Consider the following 19,171-nt stretch of genomic DNA (forward strand, 5'->3'; position numbering starts at 1 on the left):
CATAGTTTGCAAATATTTTTTCCCATTCTGTCGGTTGCCTCTTCACTTTCCTGACTGTTTCTTTTGAAGTACAGAAACTTCTCAATTTGATGCAATCCCAAATGTTAATTTTGGTTTTTGACTGCCTGTGCTTCTGGGGTCTTTTCCAAGAAGTCTTTGCCGGTACCTATATCTTGCAGGGTTTTTCCAATGCTCTCTAAAATTTGATGGTGTCGGGTCGTACATTTAAGTCTTTAATCCATGTTGAGTGGATTTTTGTGTAAGGTGAAAGGTAGGGGTCTTGTTTCATGCTTCTGCACGTGGAAATCCAATTTTCCCAGCACCATTTATTGAATAGACTGTCCTTATTCCAGGGATTGGTTTTGGATCCTTGATCAAATATGAGTTGGCTGTAGATGTTTGGATTGATTTCTGGTGTTTCAATTCTGTTCCATTGGTCTATCCATCTGTTTCTGTACCAGTACCATGCTGTTTTGATAACAACTGCCCTGTAGTATGTCCTGAAATCTGGTATTGTGATGCCTCCAACTTTGTTTTTGTTGTACAAGATTGTTTTAGCTATTCAAGGTCTCCTGTATCTCCATATGAATTTCAGCATCATTTTTCCAGATCTGAGAAGAATGTCTTCGGTATTTTGATTGGTATCGCATTGAATCTATAAATTGCTTTTGGGAGAATGGACATTTTGATGATATTGATTCTTCCAATCCATGAGCATGGAAGATTTTTCCATTTTTTGGTATCCTCTTCTATTTCTTTCTTTAAGGTTTTGTAATTTTCATCGTAGAGATCTTTAATGTCCTTGGTTAAGTTTATTCCAAGGTATTTGATTGTTTTTGTAGCTATTGTGAATGGGATTGATCTTAGAAGTTCTTTCTCAGCCGTGGTATTTCAATTGGCAAACAAAAAAGCTGTCTGCACATTAATGTTTATTGCAGCTCAATTCACAATAGCTAAGACCTGGAACCAACCCAAATGCCCATCAACAGTGGACTGGATAAAGAAATTATGGGACATGTACTCTATAGAATATTATACAGCAATCAAAAACAATGAAACCCAGTCATTTGCAACAAGATGGAAGAATTTGGAAAACATCATGCTGAGTGAATTAAGCCAGTCCCATAGGGACAAATATCATATGTTCTCCCTGATCGGTGACAACTAACTGAGCACCAAAGGGGAAAGCTGTTGAAGTGAAATGGACACTATGAGAAACAGTGACTTGATCAGCGCTTGTCCTGACAGTTGATGTACAATGTAATACTTTATCCATTTTAGTTTTTTTTTTTTTTGTTCTAGTACTATTGGTTGAACTCTGTAATTAACACACAATTATTCTTAGGTGTTTAAATTTTAACTGAAAAATGATCCCTGTTAGGAATTTGAAAATATTATGCCGAGTGAAATAAGCCAGTCCCAAAGGGACAAATATCATATGTTCTCCCTGATCAGTGACAACTAACTGAGCACCAAAAAGGAAACCTGTTAAAGTGAAATGGACACTATGAGAAACGGTGACTTGATCAGCCCTTGCCCTGACTGTTGATGAACAACTTAATACATTATCCCTCTTAATATTTTTGTTTGTTTGTTCTACTTAATAATTTTGGTTGAATACTGTAATCAATACACAGTTATTCTTAAGTGTTGAAACTTAACTGAAAAGTGATCACTGTTAAATATAAGAGTGGGAATAAGAGAGGGAAGAGATGTGCAATTTGGGACATGCTCAAGCTGACTTACCTCAAACGGTAGAGTCAGAAACATACCAGGTGATTCCAATTCAATCCCATCAAGGTAGCATGTACCAATACCATCTCACTAGTCCCAGTGATCAATTTCTATTTACAATTAATCATAATGATAGGACTAAGAGCCAAAGGGAGCACATAAACAAGACTAGTGTCTGCAAATACTAGCTGATAGAATAAAAAAGGGAGAGAACGATCCAACATGGGACGCGAGATACACAGCAGACCCATAGAATGGCAGATGTCCTAACAGCACTCTGGCCTCAGAATCAGCCCTTAAGGCACGTGGATCTGGCTGAAAAGCCCATGAGAGTATTACAGGCATGGAAAGCCAAGACACCCTGGCAAAAAAAAAAAAAAAAAAAAAAAAAAAAAACAAACAAACACACACCTAAATGAAAGATCTCCACGAGTGAGATCCCAGTGAAAAGAACAGGTCATCAAAGGAGGAGGTACCTTTCTCTGAAGGGAGGAGAGAATTATTGACTACGACCTTGTCTAAATATGATCAGAGGCTGGTGCCGCGGCTCACTAGGCTAATCCTCTGCCTTGCGGTGCCGGCACACTGGGTTCTAGTCCCGGTCGGGGTGCTGGATTCTGTCCCGGTTGCCCCTCTTCCAGGCCAGCTCTCTGCTGTGGCCAGGGAGTGCAGTGGAGGATGGCCCAAGTTCTTGGGCCCTGCACCGCATGGGAGACCAGGAGAAGCACCTGGCTCCTGCCTTCGGATCAGCGCGGTGCGCCAGCCGCAGCGTGCTGGCCGCGGCGACCATTGGAGGGTGAACCAACGGCAAAGGAAGATCTTTCTCTCTGTCTCTCTCTCACTGTCCACTCTGCCTGTAAAAATAAATAAATAAATAAATAAATATGATCAGAGTCAGTGAACTCAAAAGGCTTCCATAGCCTTGGCAACTCATGACAAGAGCCTAGGGTGATTACTGAGGCCTTAAACAAGAGTGTCAATTTGTTAAGTCAACAACAGGAGTCACTGTGCACTTACTCTTCATGTAGGATCTCTGTCCTTAATGTGCTATACATTGTGATTTAATGCTATAACTAGTACTCAAACAGTATTCTTCACTTTGTGTTTCTATGTGGGTGCAAACTGTTGAAATCTTTACTTAATGTATGCTAAACTGATCTTCTATATATAAAGAGAATTGAAAATGAATCTTGATGTGAATGGAAGGGGGGAGGGAGAGGGAAAGGGGAGGGTTGCTGGTGGGAGTTATGGGGGGGGGAAGCCATTGTAATCCATAAGCTGTACTTTGGAAATTTATATTCATTAAATAAAAGTTAAAAAAAATCTTTTAAAAAAAGATTTGATCTGGAAAAAAAATAAATAAAAGGACACCATTTGCCCATCAAATGGCTAGGAGTTGACCTTCCAATTGGCATTGTGGCACAGTGGGTTAAGGCAACACCAGTATCCCATATAGGTGCCAGTTTGAGACCTGGCTGCTCCAATTCCAATCCAGCTGCTTGCTAATGTGCCTAAGAAAGCAGCCATAGATGAATCAAAGTACTTGGGCCCCTGCCAACCATGTGGGAGACCTGAATGAAGTTCTAGGTTCCTGGCTTCTGCGTGGCTCAGCCCCTTTGTAGAGTGAACCACTGAATGGAAGAACTCTCTCTCTTCCTCTCTCTTTCTGTCTCTCCCTCCCTCTCTGTAAGCCTGACTCCGAAATATTTTTTTTGAAAAAAAAAAAAGTTTACTTTCTTGTGGAGGAAATAGTTTATAAGCCTACAAGAAATCAAGAATACAGGGTGATGTGTTTCTAAAAGCCAAACTGGTATTGCAGCCTGAGCTGATAAGAGAAACATCAGAGAAAAGAGAAATCAGTGTGCAAAGGGATTTTTTGGGGGGAGCAGGTTATGGGTTAGGTGTGCACAGGGGAGAGAAGGAGTAACAGTGGACATTATGGGTATAGACAAAAAGATGGGGAAGTCCAAAGACCTAGAAAATGTAAATTGATGCCTATGTGTTTATATTGTCATTGCTACATCATTTCTTTGCTATACGTTCTATACTATCCTGTCTGGATAACAAAGATATTTTTCCTTATTCTAATTTAAATTCATAAATCATGTTTTTTTCTTTTTCCCACTTGATTGTCTGCACAGAGGGAAAAATGATGAAACAAGCCTCCATTCATACCTAGAAATATGGTCATTTTCATTTGTAATGTGAGTCATTTATGTGCTATTTTTCTCAGCTGGATTAAACCTTCTTTGTACAGTCATTCTCTCAGAAAGGAAGGAGGAAGGAGTGAAGTTGTTCTCGTTCCCTTAAAGAAGGGAGAAATCCAGAAATGCTTTCCTGGGACCTAGAGGCATTTCTGATTACAGGAACTATCTACTTCTATAGTTGTACTTGTTTCATTTGTTTCAATTTCAAACAATCTCAAATTGTAGAAAAAGAATCAATATCTGTTTGGCCTTAATAAAATGAAGGATTTCACTGTGGGCTTCCTGACTTCAAAAAACATTGATTGCATATAAAAATTTGTGAAATGCTAAAATAGATTTTGGAGATACATTAGTAAAATGATTAAGGGTTGCAACTAATTTTAAACTCTGTCATATATATATTTGTCAATGCCCTAACACCCACTCAAATGAAGTACTTGTGACTATAAAAGCAGCGTGCCTGCCTAACTTTTTAAATATACTTGGAGAAAAGTAAATCATTATCCAATATGGGAATGCTGGGAAACTTCCTATGAATACAAGAATATGAGCCCAAGTAAATTCTGAGACCACAGCTTGAATGTGTATACTGAAGTCACATTGATGACAACCAGAACATTCAGACTTCAGAGCACTTCAAGTGCAAAGCCTTGTCTATAAGTCTTCTAATAACTTAAGCACTGGGAGAATAAAACAAGTGTTAACACTACTGTTGGGGGCACTCCATCACTCCTCATGTAATGAGTAAAAATTACACATTTATTAGCTGAGAAAGGTTGTCTATAATTACTGGCTTCATTTCTTTACCTTTCACCTATTCCAAAACTTCACCCAAGCTGATTGCTACCTTCTTTTGCCAACAAAATAAGCTTTCTAGGGTCAACAAATACCTCAGTCCAGTGGACATTTTCTTAATGTTTCTGTTACTTCTCCTTGTTAGGAACGTGGATCATCTACCCAGCTCCCTCCACCTTGAAGCATCCCCATCCCTGCCTCCCATGACAATATCCCCTGTGGTCTTCCTCTGACTCTCAGGTCTTCCACTCAGTCCACTCAGTCCTTTTTACTTCAAATGCAATCACTAAACTCAATCTAGTTCCTGTTCTCTTCTCCAGACCCTTACTCCAAATGTTATATACAGGGATCTTCAAAAAGGTCATAGAAAATGTATATTATAAAAAAACACAACTATGCATGAATTTCAAAAAAAATTTGTGCCAAAATAATTTTTATTCCATTTTCCATGAACTTCTGGAAGATGCCTGATCTCTCTCTCTCTCTCTCTCTCTCATATTATGTCTCTTCTGAGCCCCATACCTACAAATCAACACCTACTTGACATCTCTACATGGATATCACAAAAGTACCTCAGTTCAGCACAGCTGAAACAGCCCTCTGAATCCTCCTTCCTGGCTGCGCCTCTTCTGCTTTCAAATTCTTTGACAGCCACCACATCCATCCATGCCTGCAACCCTAATCCCAGGGGAAGCTTATGCTTCTCCCTTCCTATCCACTGGTCACCAAATCTGACTGGCTTTGCCTCCTTATTTTCTCAGGGACCCACCTGATTCTCTCCATCACTATTTCCACCTCTCTATTTCCTTCATGGTCCACTGCAATCACCTTCTAACTTAGCTCCTCAACTACTCTTGCCCTGCTTCAGTCTACTGACCACTTTATAATCGCTTTTTAAATTTTATTTGAGAGGCATATGACAAAGAGAGAGAGAGCTCCCATCCATGGGTTCACTTGCCAAATGTCCTCAATGGTAGAGCATGGCCAGACTGAAGTTGGGAGTGGGGAAACTCAATCCAGGTCTCCCACGTGGGCAGCAGGAACCCAAGCATAGGAGACATTACCATAGCTTCGCAGGGTGTGTATTAGCAGAAGCTGGAGACAGGAGCTAGCACCAGGTATCAAAAATAGGTACTCCGATACGGGAGTGTGCATCTTAACTCCTAGGCCATATACCCACACACAGGCAATTGTTTTTCATATATGTTTAAATGGCAAATCTGATCTAGTATCCTTCTAACATTTTCATTGGCTTATGACAGCCTTTGGAATAAAGGTAAAGACCTGCAAGGGCACAGAGTGTGGCTTTGTTTCTCTCTCTGGTCTCATCTATTTCTACCACCTCCTACTTCTCCAACACTGTAGTTCCTGCTTCCTCCTCTCCCTGGGTCTTTGCACATTCTTTCCCCTCCCTCTCTCATTTACCTTCAGACTCAGCTCAAATGTCACTTCCTAAGGAATGCATTCTTGAAGCATCTCCTCAAAATAAGCCAAGTCCTCTGGATTTTTTTTTTCTTTTTCAATATTTTATTTATTTATTTGCGAGGTAGAGTTATAGAGAGAAAGAGGGAGGGACAGAGAAAGGTCCTGAATCCACTGGTTCACTTCCTAAATGGTCACAACAGCTGGAGCTGAGCCGATCTGAAGCCAGGAGTCAGGAGCCAGGACCTTCTTCCAGGTCTCCCATGTGGATGCAGGGGTCCACGCACTTGGGCCATCTTCCCACTGCTTTCCCAGGCCATAAGCAGAGTCCTCTGAACTTATGTCTCCAGTGCATTCTGCATTTTAAATTTACAAATTTCATTCTTATTCATGCTCATTTGATAACTGACTCTAAATGCAAATGATGTAGAAATTGTATCTCTTTTACCCACCATTTTATCCTAACACTTTGAAATCCTCCCTCTTCATCAGCAATTATTGGCTCTTAAGAGTTCCAAGTATACTAGATGCAGAGGGTCATTGAATTCAGGCTCTGCTGGAAGGTGAGGATGTTCAAGTGGTCCCACTGAGCTAGGGATCTGGAATAGCTTCCTTCTGTGTTCTGCACTTCAAAAAATGATTAACAATTGCATGAGACCACTCTCCTCTACTTGCAAGAAGAATACAATCTCTAGGTTAACTAGTAGCAGGGGGAAAAACCTGCCCCATTGTGTGGAAAGCATTAACAATAGCACTTTTTGTGTTGTGCCCTCAAGCACATTGGCTATAACCGGCTGTGAAGATTGATTAACTATTTCTTATCTACACCATTCAGAGAAGAGCAGTCCTTTTTATTCATTCTTTCATTCAAAAGCATTTAATAAATGCCAATTTTGTGCGAAAGCACTATATAAAGCACTGGGAGGAACAGGAAATGGATAATAAAGAGCTATTGTTTATGGAAGGTCTGCCATGTTCCAGGAGTGTAAATTGTAAGTGGCAATTTACAAGTAACATTTCAAGTAAATTACCATCTTATGAAGAAGCAAACACTTAACAAACCATAATAGAAAACCAAAGGGAATAAGCAAGCCTTTATAATCTACATTATTCCAAGTCTTTAATACAGTCCAAATTAAAGGAATTTGAGAACTTTATGAGGTCTGAGAGTTCTAATTAAAATCTACTCTTCCAGGGTCCTTAATTATTCACCAGAACATGAAACTAATTACAACTCTAAGTGGCCAAACACACTGTTATCAAGCATCTAGATTAGAAAAATCCAGAGTTCTTATTCAAACAATTGGTTGTTTGGAAGATTTTTTACAAAGATATTTATTTATTTGAAAGGCAGAATGAGAAAGACAGGGAGGAGGAGGGAAGGGAAGGAGAGAGGGGGAGAGGGAGAGAGGGGGAGAGGGGGAGAGAGGGGGAGAGGGGGAGAGGGGAAGAGGGGGAGAGGGGGAGAGGGAGAGGGAGAGGGAGGAGGAGGCGGGAGAGAGAGAGAGAGGAAGAGAGGGAGAGAGATCTTCCATCCACTGGCTCACTCCCAAATGATCTCTATGGCCAGGACTGGGCCTGGCTACAGGCAGGATTTAGGAACTCCATCACAGACTCCCACATAGGTGACAGAGGCTGAAGTCCTGGGGCCATCTTCCACTGCCTTTACCAAGCACATTAGTAGGGATCTGAATGGGAAGCAGGGCAGCTGTGATTCCAACCATCTCTCTGTCATGAGATGCTGGTGTCACAAGCAGTAGTTTAACCCACTGCACTACAACGCTGGTCCCATGAAGACATTCTTATATGACTATACATTTAGCTAACTCCTAAAAATGAACTTTTCTGATCAGGTTAACTTGTGGTGAAAAAAATCTAAGCATTTCACATTACAAAAAGAATTCATCAGAGTGTTACTACATGTTGTGCTGCAAATACAAAGATGATACAGTTATAGTCCTGCCTTCAAGATTAGGCTATAGGGGAGACTCTGAGATCAAGTAAGAGCCACAGAGAGGTGCTGAGTAGAAATTGGGGCACAAAGAAGCCAAGATTCAGTCCCGTCTGTCAACAAAAGGATGGGAGTCGTGTTAGCAATGGCCTCATTGAGGAGGTGACACTTACACTGAGTCTTGAAAGATGCATTCATCCAACAGATGGAAAGTGAAGGAGCATGGACAAAGACATAAAAGTATTAAACAATATGGAAGGCTGGGTAAACAGTCAGCAACCCACTTCAACTTGACCCAGGCCTTGATTTATCCCATGGTTAGACAACAAAGAGTCTTAAAAAGATCTTAAAAAGAAGCTGGCTTTAAAAACCTGGGCAGGAAATGTTTAAAGCAGATTGTTGACAATAGCTAAAGGGCAGAAACAATTAAAACTTCCATCAGCTGATAATGGATAAATAAAATGTGGAAAATCCATGAAATGGAATAGTATTCAACCATATAAAAGAATGCATGTTGACATTTGCCACAGAATGCAGGAACCTGGACAACACGAAAAGTGGAAAAACGAACACAAAAGTTCATGCATAACCTGTGCCCATTTGTGTGAAACATCCAAAATAGGCAAATCTACAGAGATAGTAGACTCATAGTTGCTAGTAGAGGGAAGGTAGTGATATGAAATAGCCACTTAATAGGTAATATATTTTTCTTTGGATGATGAACATATTCTAGAACTAGATGGAGGTCACGGTGGTGATTGCATACCATGTGAATACATTCAATGACACTGAATTGTGTACTTCAAAATTATGAATTTTATGTTATGTATGTTTTATCACAATTAAGAAAAAAATACAAATTCTACTGGGCCAGCACTGTGGTATAGTGGGCTAAACCTCTTCCTGTGGTGCCAGCATCCCATATGGGCACATGTTCTAGTCCTGGCTTCTCTTCTTCTGATCCAGCTTTCTGCTATGGCCTGGAAAAGCAGTGGAAGATGGCCCAAGTCCTTGGGCCCCTGCACCCATGTGGGAGACCTGGAAGAAGCTCCTGGTTCCTCGCTTCAGAATGGCCCAGCTCTGGAGGTTGCAGCCATATGGACCAGGAGATGAAGATATTTCTCTCTGTCTCCCCATCTCTCTGTCTGTAACTCTACCTCTCAAATAAATAAATAAAAATCCTAAAAAAAATACAAATTCTAAAATAAAATAGCTTTTGAAATTTATTTTTTATTTACTTGAAAAGCAGAGAAACAGAGGTCTTCCATCAGCTAATTCACTCCCAAATGCCTGAAACAGCTGCAGCTGGGCCAGGCTGAAGCCAAGAGCTGATAACTCAATCCAGTTCCCCACTTGGGAGGCAGGGACCCATCCATCATCAATGGCCTTTTGTCTACTGTTTTGTAATCCACTGTCACAGGGAAGAAACCAAATAAAAAGTAAGAAGATGATGAACACACAGTTTGTCCCCTTCTAACCATGTTATAATATTTAAATTTATAACTACTTAATATGAGATGTGCTACTAATGTTTTATTGTACCAACTTTTTTTAAAAAAAGATAACTTATTTATTTGCAAGACAGAATAAGAAAGAGAGAACAAGAGAGAAAGAAAGAAGTCCACTCTCTAATTGGTTGCAACAGCTAGGGCTGGATCATGCTGAATCCATGAGCCAGGAATTCCATCCTGGGCTTCTCTCAGATGGCAGGAGCTCAAGCAATTGGGCCACTATCCACTGCCTTCCTAGGCACATTAGCAGGAAGCTGGATTGGAAGCAGGGTAGCTGGGATTTTAAAGGACTTGAACTGGCACTCTGATATGTGATATCACAAGAAATAGCTTAACCCATTGTATCACAATGCCAGCCCCAGGCCCCAGCTTTTTAAATGATATTTTCAATGCACCATGGAGCTCTTACTTTACAAAATTACCATTAGGGGCTGGCATGTAGTGTAGCAGCTTGTGATGCCAGTATCCCATATGGTTCCAGTTTGAATCCCAGCTGCTCTACTTCCAATCTAGTCTGCTAATGTACCTGGAAAAGAAGGCCCAAGTGCTTGAGCCCTTGCCTCCCATGCAGGAGGCCTGGAAGAAGCTTCTGGCTCCTGGATTTGGCCTGGCCCAGCCCTGGCCATTGCAGACATTTTGGGAGTAAACCAGTGGATAGAAGATTTTCATATTCATTCTCTCTCTCTCTCTCTCTCTTTCTCTCTTTGTCTCTCCCCTGTCACTGTAACTCTGTCTTTCAAATAAATAAATAAATCTTAAAACAAAAATTTATCATTGTATTTGGGTGACCAACTGACAATGTATATTTTACTTTAAGGAGGACAACACTAAGAAAATAAAGAGGAACATAAATATTGAGTTCAGTGTGACCACAGTGGTGTGTATGAGTTGCTCTGGAACTGAGCACAGTGTGTTGGGCAGCCACTGAAGTGTCCTTGTAGAAGGCCCTTTCTAGACAAAATAGGATAATGCCAGACGAATGACTGGAGTCAGCATCCATGCACAGTATCACATGATCACAAGGAATAAAGGCATTGGCTATCACGAACTTAGAGGTAAGTGCTCACTTAAAAACTGAACGCCTGGAAGATTCCTTTTTTAAACCAAGAGAATGTTCTGTGAGGGCAGTGGCTTTGTCTTGTTCACAGCTGAAGCTGCAGAAGAGGAACAGTCTCTGGGATATCATAAATACTCAGTTCTTATCTGGGAAGGAAGGACTGTCTGAATCATTCAATTACTCCAGGGATCCTTGCCAAGTGGAAAGAAAAGAAATAAGTCTTCCAAAGGACCCAGTACTGGACTTTCCAACATTTATGGTCAGTAGGGCACACACTGTCTCAGCCTCCACTTTTCTCATGTGTAGAGCAAAGATTGCAATGCCACTATCTCATCTCAGGATTGTTGACATGCAAATATAGCAGTGTATGTGACACACAATGTGACTGAATAAATGTTACTTTCTCTCCAGTCTACTTTCCTTTTGCCAACCAACATTAAATCAATTCAATGAGAACATTCTGTAAAGCTAAGTACAAGGAAAGGCAAAAATAAAATGAAATAATGATTGCAATGAAAGAAAAGAATGAACACAAGGCAAACATTTATTGAGCAAGTATTATATGCCAAGAACTTTACATACACTGTCTCATTCGCCTCACAATGCTATCAGAATAAAATTGTTGTCCATAGTTAGTGAAGGAGGGTGACAAGGTTCAGATATAATGGGAAATTTGTCCAAGTTAAGTGCAGAGTTGAGCTTTGAATTCAGATAGTCTGACTCCAGAAGCCATACTCTTAACCACTGGGAGAATGCTGATTTGAAATATCCAAAATTTCATGGGAGAACAGAAGAAGGGTCAATTTATTCCAAGAATAGGATGGTGACCAGGGAAGCTTTGGAGAAATGGACACATACAGGTTTTGAAGAAATAGTAGGATTTCATTTTGAAAGAAGTAGAAAGGAAAATGGGATAAAAAAAAAAGGGGGAGCTATTCTAGGCCGAGAGATTGGTGTCAACAATAGGAAGCCATGATGTACTGGAAGAGAGTAGGAAATTTGCATGGAACATCCCTAGACTCAGGGACACATCATGGTGTGAACCAGAAATGGTAACCTTATCCCCATATGCCAGGCAGCTCGAGCAGGGCAAAGGATAAGAAAAGAGGTTGGGTCCAAATAATGCCACGCCTAGACTGCCTTCCAGGGAAAATTGGACTTTAGAGGCTATAGAAGAGGAGATACATGGCACTAGTCTTGTTCCAAGAAAATAACTGTCAATAGTGCGGAGGAAATATTAGAATGAGGAGACAAAAGAGAAGGCTGCCCAAATATTTTAGCCAAGAGATAATGAAGGGCTGAGCAGAGGCCTATGCCATGGAAAAGAGTACAAAGATGTCCCAGAGGAAAACTGGCCGGGCTGACTACTGATATGGGTGCTTGAAAAGATCCTGGCATTTTTGGCCAATAATGAAAAGACAGAAAGAGAAGAAAGTGAAGGTAGCTTATAGTCCTTTGAAAAATATGACCTTTGCAGATAGTGTGGTAATAGGGGTGCACTGAACTACAATGAACATCGTGTACAACTATCACAGATTTAGAAAATAAAGACAATGTCTGGATTTTTTAAGATGTATTCATTTATTTGAAAGGCAGAGAGTTACAGAGAGGCAGAAGCAGAGAGAATGAGAGAGAGGGAGAGAAAGGGGGAGAGGGAAAGAGGGAAAAAGAGAGAGAGTGAGGGATGGAGGGGGAGAGAGAGAAAGTCTTCCATCTGCTGGTTCACTCCCCAAATGGCCGCAAGGGCTGGAGCTGGGCTGATCCAAAGCCAGGCGCCAGGAGCTTCTTCCGGGTCCTCCACACAGGTGCAGGGGCCCAAGGACTTGGGTCATCTGCTGCTGTTTTCCCAGGCCATAGCAGAGAGCTGGATTGGAAGTGGAGCAGCCAGGACTTGAACCGGCACCCAAATAGGATGCCGGCACTTCAGTAGCTTTCTCTGCTACTCCACAGCACCAGTCCCAAGACAAGAAGTTTGAAAGGAGCAGTTAAACTGTCCAGTGTCAGAAATTGCGCTGGTGTCCCTGAAATTCTTTTGAGGTTTTTCTCATAGTCCCAAACAGTAGTAGCAGCAGCTCCAGATCCTCATTTGAAAGCTTCCAGAAAAGAGCCTGTCTTCCCACATCCCAGAACCTTCTGAGCAGACTTTCTTTGTGCCAGAATGTCACCATTGGCCGTGCTTAGCCACCAGAAAGTGGGAAAGTAAGTATATGGTAAATGGGAATAGGATTGCCATGATGGTCTTTCCCCATGGTGTGCCTGTGAGCTGAATAAATGACTAGCTGATCAAACAGGGAGAGGCAGAGACAGAGAGAGAGGTCTTTCATCAGCTGGTTCACTCCCCAGTTGGCCACAATGGCCAGAGCTACACCAATCCGAAGCTAGGAGCCAGGAGCTTCTTCCGGGACTTCCACGTGAGTGCAGGGACTCAAGGGCTTGGGCCATCCTCTACTGCTTTCCCAGGCTATAGCAGAGAGCTGTGTTGGAAGTGGAGCAGCTGGGACCCGAACCGGCGTCCATATGGGATGCTGGCACTGCAGGCGGAGGCTTTATCCACTACGTCACAGCGCTGGCCCCAAGAAGCATTATTCTATATATTACATTTATTAATTCATTGTATCCTTCAAATAATCCTATGAGGTGGATTACAGTTATTATATACATAATGAAACGCGGAAATAGCAATGTTAAGTAGTTGATCAAATTCACAAAAGCAATGGTATGGGTATGGTGGAATGCAGGTTACACCATCACTTATGTTGCACACATCCTATCACAGAGAGCCTGAGAATGAGTCCCACCTCTTCTTCTAATCCAGCTGCCTATTAATGCCCCTGGGATGCAGCAGGTGATGGCTCAAGTTCTTGAGTACCTGCCATCCATGCATTAAACCCAAATGGAGCTCCTATCTCCTGGCTTTGGCCTGGCCCAGTCTTGGTCACTGCAGGCACTGGAGAATGAACCAGCAGATAGAAGGATATCTCTCTCCTTCTCTGTCACATTGTTTTTCAAATAAATATAATTTGAAAAAAAAAATCACATAGGCCATAAGTAACAGAGGTACTCTGGAGAATTTCTGTCTTTAATCTACTACACTGCTTCTCTCATCTAAACCACATATCACTTCATCTGAACTAACGCAACAGACCCCTCTCCAACCTCCTTACCTAGATTCAACTCACTTCCAAAGCATGACTTATCCAGAAGACAAAATGATCTTCAAAAGTTGCAAGATAAGGGGGTTGGCATTGTGCTGCAGCAGTTTAAGCTTGGTTTGATTTAAACCCGGTTAAGTGCCTGGTTCAAGTCCTGGCTGCTTTGCTTCTAATCCAGCTCCCTGATAATGCACCTGAGAAAGCAGTGAAAGATGAGTCAAGTACTTGGGCCCCTGTCACCCATGTGAGAAACCCAGATGGCGTTCCAGCCTCCTGGCTTGACTTGGCTCAACTTTGGTTTTTGTAGCCATTTGGGGAATGAACTGGAGGTTGGAGGATCTCTTTCTCTCTTCCTGCCTATCCTTCCATCACTCTGTCTTTCAAATAAATAGAATAAATCTTTTTAAAAATTGCAAGATGTGATTATGGCATAATCCCTCCACAACTCCACATTTACTCCACCATCTTGTCCAATGTGCCTTTTCCTGCCTTACTTTGTTATCCTTTTCCTCAGCTTCTGAACTCTAAGCACCGTGACCCTCTCATTCCTTTGCACCACAGGATCTTTGTGCATTCTATCCACCTAAGCTGCAAGATTTTTCTCTGCTTCCACTCCCATCTGCCTTACTTACTTAATGTCTACATATCCCTCAGGTCACAATTAAATGTCACTTCACACTTGGGAAAGCTTTCTCCACCTCTAGATTAATCCAAGTTCTGATAAGGCATGGCGGATGCTGTCAAAGAATCACTAGATTATCAACCTCATGAAGGCAGAGTTTTTATGCTTTGTTCATCAATTCATCTCCAGCAGTAAGACCAGCGTGACTTGGGAACCAATGCACATTACCACAGCAGCAAGGCTTAGCTCCTTTGCTCAGGTGGAAGTTCTTTGAGGTCAAGTACTGTGCCTTAGAAAAGAGGCTTGCTATAGCAAAGAGAACATGGCCTTAAGTCCCTATTTCAAAATCCAATTACACTACCACCAAGCTGAGGCATGCCCAATTTCTCAAGTTCCAATTCATCTGTAAAATGGAATAATGACATTGTGGAGACTAAGAGTGATATGAAAAAGAAAGTGCCAAGAACCTAGCAGCATATGACCTCATTCTTTTCATGCTAGATGTGTCTTTGTGTCTCAGGGTATCAATTACAAAATAATGAGAATGCAGAGCTAAAACTGATAACCACTCCTCTCTACCTACAGGATTCTTCCCAGGCCATAGCATCCTTTTCTATCACTTGGTCTGCATGGGTGCCACCATGTGGAAACCTGCAAAAATGTTTCAGTGAGCATGAGTTTAAGAATTTGTTATGCATACAGGAAATGAAAGTGATAAAAGGAACATGATACATGTTAAGGATCCATTAAGTACCAGGCATTTTCATACATTATCACATTTAACTCTTAGCAAAATGAAATTAATTGTATAAATGAGGACATTGAGGCTCACACACAGTCTAGAATAGGTAAGTAGCAGAAACTCCAATCTGAGCCCAGGTCTCTAGGACTCTCTCCAGGGTGCTACTTCCAAAATCATTCTCTTCCTCACTCCTGTTTCTGGGTCAGTGTGCACTAAGAGTCCCAAGGCATCCTGAGGTGTCTTTAAAGCCAACCTGGCTCTGGTACATGTGGAAGAATCAGGTAACTTAGTAATGTTTGACAACGCAGCATCTCAAGATAAATAAACATTTGCAAATAAGGTACACATATTGGAGTCTTCATATTAAAAAGCTGCCTGCCACTGGGGTAGAAAACCAATTCTGAATTAAAAATTGCCTAATGCCAAAATATTGGCTAGTGAATTTTTAACTCATCTAATCTTGAATTAGCTTTCATTTAGTGAGTTAAAATTAAGTGGGCACTTCATCATCACCATTCTATGGGCCTAAATGAAGTTACACAGAATTAGGGATGAGGTCTTGAAGAGAGGAGGACAATGGCAAAGAAAGCTGTGTCCTCTGTCTCTGAGATGATGCCCCAGCTCCAGGTTTGAGATGGAGAACTGGGCTTCTGACATCTCAAACAACTGACACACCAGATACCCAAATCCACCCACTGCCTGTGTTGCAATATCCTGGAATACCTGTTGGAATCCTACTTCCCAGGGCCCACCATTCTCTGAGAATGGTGCCCAGGAATCAGCATTTTAACAAGCATCCCTAGACACTTCTGACTCATCCCAAGCAGGAGAACAGCGTTAGAAGATCTGTAAAATTATGATTGTGATGATTTGGCATATTTATTTACTTCAAGGAGATTTTATTTTTTCTGAACCTTGAAACATTCTTAGTGTGCTATTTAATTTTTTATTTTTCTAAATTTTTTATTAACATGTAATACCTGTACATCTTTGTGGGGCCCAGCAAAACATTTCAACAGATGGACAGTGTGAACTCATCAGGCCAGGCAATCAGCATCCCTACCTCCCAGTAAACTACGAAACTTTTTAAATGAATATGGGATTAACTAAAACATCCCATCAGCCCTTAAGATGAGACAGTCTCCATTTCAAAATGGGGGAAATAACATCTTGAAAAACATATGCACGCCCTTCTTTAAATCCAGTCAGGAATCAACTCGTTCACCCAGGTGGGGAGTCCCAGTCACTAAATCCTTGATGAGAAGTTTTGTATTGTGTCTCAGAACCACTCAGTTGGCACATCTTTGTATTCAACTCCAAGTTAATCCCACCTGGTGAGGGAAGGGCACATTTTCTAACTTTATAATCTCAGCATGTTCCTTACTTAGGGATAGATTCTCTGACTCAACTCCTAATTGCAAATTCAGGTCACTCTTTCATTCTTCTCCAAACCTCCAGAAAAGGCCTTCTTTCTTTTTTTTCTTTTCTTTTTTTTTTTTTTTAAAGATAAATTACTTCCTTTTCTTACTCCTTTCCATTGTCAAAGCAGGTCCTCAAATCCATCACCTTGCCTGCTACCCTTAAAAGTCTGGATATGGGAAATTAATTTTAAAACGAAACCTGAGAGCTGCACTGACACCACAATTAGTCCACCAACTGCAGCTCCTGCACCTTTGCTTCCTGAAACTTGTGGGCCAAATCCCCATGAGATTGTTCATCAGTCTTGGGGTTTTACTGGAGTCTACATTCAGGTGATCTCTGAGAGTTTTTAATCACCTTGGAAACATGAAAACAGGCTCCTTGAATATGCACAAAGAGTATTTTTTAAGCACCATAGGAAAACAGAGCTTAGTTACCCCTAAATATAAGAAATGTGTTATAAAACTGCGACTGATTGGATAGCAGCTTTCATTAAGGATAGTTACCTTTCACTAGAGAAGTTACAAATACAGGGCTTTTGCTAACCACATGGCAGTGGGAAATAGCTCAAAAATACCCCATTGCCGTATTTATTTTATTCATTTTTTTTTCTTTTAGAAATCAAATGGCTTTACTATCAAACTGCCCAGACTATTGCCAATACAGTCACCATCCGTGTGTATGAAGCAGTGCACACTAGTCATAGTCATCTGTATGGTTTGTAGAAAACCTGGTGAGAAGAAAAGTGTAGAGGACACACTCATAGAAGACATTTTGAACCTTAAAATGGAACTGTTCGTTTTGATGCAAACGTGTGTGTGTGTGTGTGTGTGTGTGTGTGTGTGAGAGAGAGAGAGAGAGAGAGAGAGAGAGAGAGAGAAAGAAATAGAGACAGAGAATTTCTCGGGACCATCCTTTCTAATATTACAAGTTGTCTAGCCTGAATCATTAGTACATTATCTCTGTTGAATGATCAGATAAATGAAAGCAATTGTTTATTCTGTGTGTGGAATGGACTAAACAGCATGGTTCAAATACTCCCTTTTTAGTTCTTTCACAATAAATTCAACCAAATTTATGGAGCGCTATCCTGTGCCAGGCACTGCCAGGCGCCAGAGACACCAAGATGAATGAAGCCACGTTCTGGTTTGTTAGGAATCTCTCTCAAAATTTGGGGTAGGGGGGCTGTCAGACCAGGAGTGGTGTGGATACCCTCGCTGCTGCCGGCTCTGGGAGCACCATACGCCCATCAGCCCAGGAGCCTGGCGCCAGCCAGGGTTCTCTGCATTCTCCAACAGCCAAACATTCAAGTTCAACTCCGGGGCCAGGGCGCTCGCTCTGCAAAGCGCCAGGTTCCGTCCACCTTTCTGCCCGCGCGTCCGGGGACACAAGACCCCGTGCCCACTTACTTTGCCGCTGTCACTCACGCCGAGGAGGTGGTCCCGCAGCACCTCCATGGGGCAGGTCCAGGTGGAGTGGACGAAAGTCCCTCGGAAGATGTGCGCCAGCGGCGGCATCCGGGCGGCACACATGTCGGCAGCGCAACGCAGCGCGGGGTCCGCGGGCCAAGCAGGGCGCACCGGGCAGAGGCGCGGCCGGGGTTCCCTGCGGCTGCGGGTGGCTGCGGAGCCGGCGCGCACTCCGGCCTCGTACTACCCCCGCTTCCCCCGGCGATCGCCTGCCCCCTGCAGGCCGCGCCCAGGGGCTGGCTCCCTGCCGCCTCAATGCCAATAGGATTTTTCTCCAGCGAGTTGGCTCCTCGCTCCTGTGGGGTGTGGTTTTCTCCCCACCTCTGCGTTAGTTTGTGATGTGTTAACTCTTTGAGTTATCAAAATCAACCTCGTCTACCTTTCTTTAATTGGCACCTGTAGAGTTGCGTCTGCCCGCCTTTTCTGCCCCCTAAACTCTTAAGGGTCACTTATTTCTTCCACCTGCGGCATCCAGGAAAGTCAGCTAGGGCTGACCAGTTTCGTTTTCAGCTCTTGGGGGCTGCGGAATATGTCTCCGTCCCCACCTGAGGTTCTGGGAGAGTAGCTTTCCCAACCTTAATGGAAATGAACTGGGGATTCATTTGGACCCCAAAGCTGTTCTTTTTACCTTAAAGCCAGTGTTTTGTGCCTGTCCACAAACAATTTCAATGTTAGTTTTTCTCATGCTTAAAATAAATGACTCTCTTTGATTTGCTTCCAGGTGTTCAAGGAGAGAAAATTAAATTCTTACATCGCTGGGAATGATCGCTGGGTGTGGAGGCCTGGATTCAGTTGAGACTAGGGACAAGGCAGGTGGGTCTTGGCATCTTCATTGATCTCCTTTGTGGAAATGGAGCTGAGACTGGGTTGCTACTTCTAGCTCAGAATCCCCTCTACAAAAACTGCTCCTGGCTCCCTTACTAAGTTCCTGCAGGAAAACCAACAGATTCCCTGATGTTTCCTGTGGCTCGACATTGCTCTCTTCTCATCACTCGGTCACCTCAAAGCCAGCTCTTTGGAGTAACCTCTGAGACCACCAAATTACATTTTTATTCCATTAACCTGTTTCGCTTCTGCCACTGTATCCTAT

At 42.2% G+C, this 19,171-nt stretch overlaps 1 protein-coding gene across 3 annotated transcripts in view; it reads right to left on the bottom strand.

Moving 5' to 3' along the window:
- GDA (guanine deaminase) overlaps positions 1 to 18,298 on the bottom strand; it is a 107,249-nt gene extending 88,951 nt beyond the window's left edge. The window contains exon 1 of one of the 3 annotated variants that reach the window (XR_016223272.1): positions 18,022 to 18,286. Coding sequence is in view for 2 of the 3 variants with exons in the window: in XM_002708206.6 (XP_002708252.1) it covers positions 18,022 to 18,144 (123 nt within the window). In the remaining variant the exon portion in view is untranslated. Of the gene's footprint in view, positions 1 to 18,021 lie in introns of all 3 variants that reach the window. The other 2 variants (XM_002708206.6, XM_089316296.1) reach the window with 2 other exon arrangements.
- Positions 18,299 to 19,171: the final 873 nt, after the last annotated feature.

The sequence above is a fragment of the Oryctolagus cuniculus genome, chromosome 1 (assembly GCF_051225735.1).
Source record: "Oryctolagus cuniculus isolate XC-2025 breed Fujian yellow rabbit chromosome 1, ASM5122573v1, whole genome shotgun sequence".
Lineage (NCBI taxonomy): Eukaryota > Metazoa > Chordata > Mammalia > Lagomorpha > Leporidae > Oryctolagus > Oryctolagus cuniculus.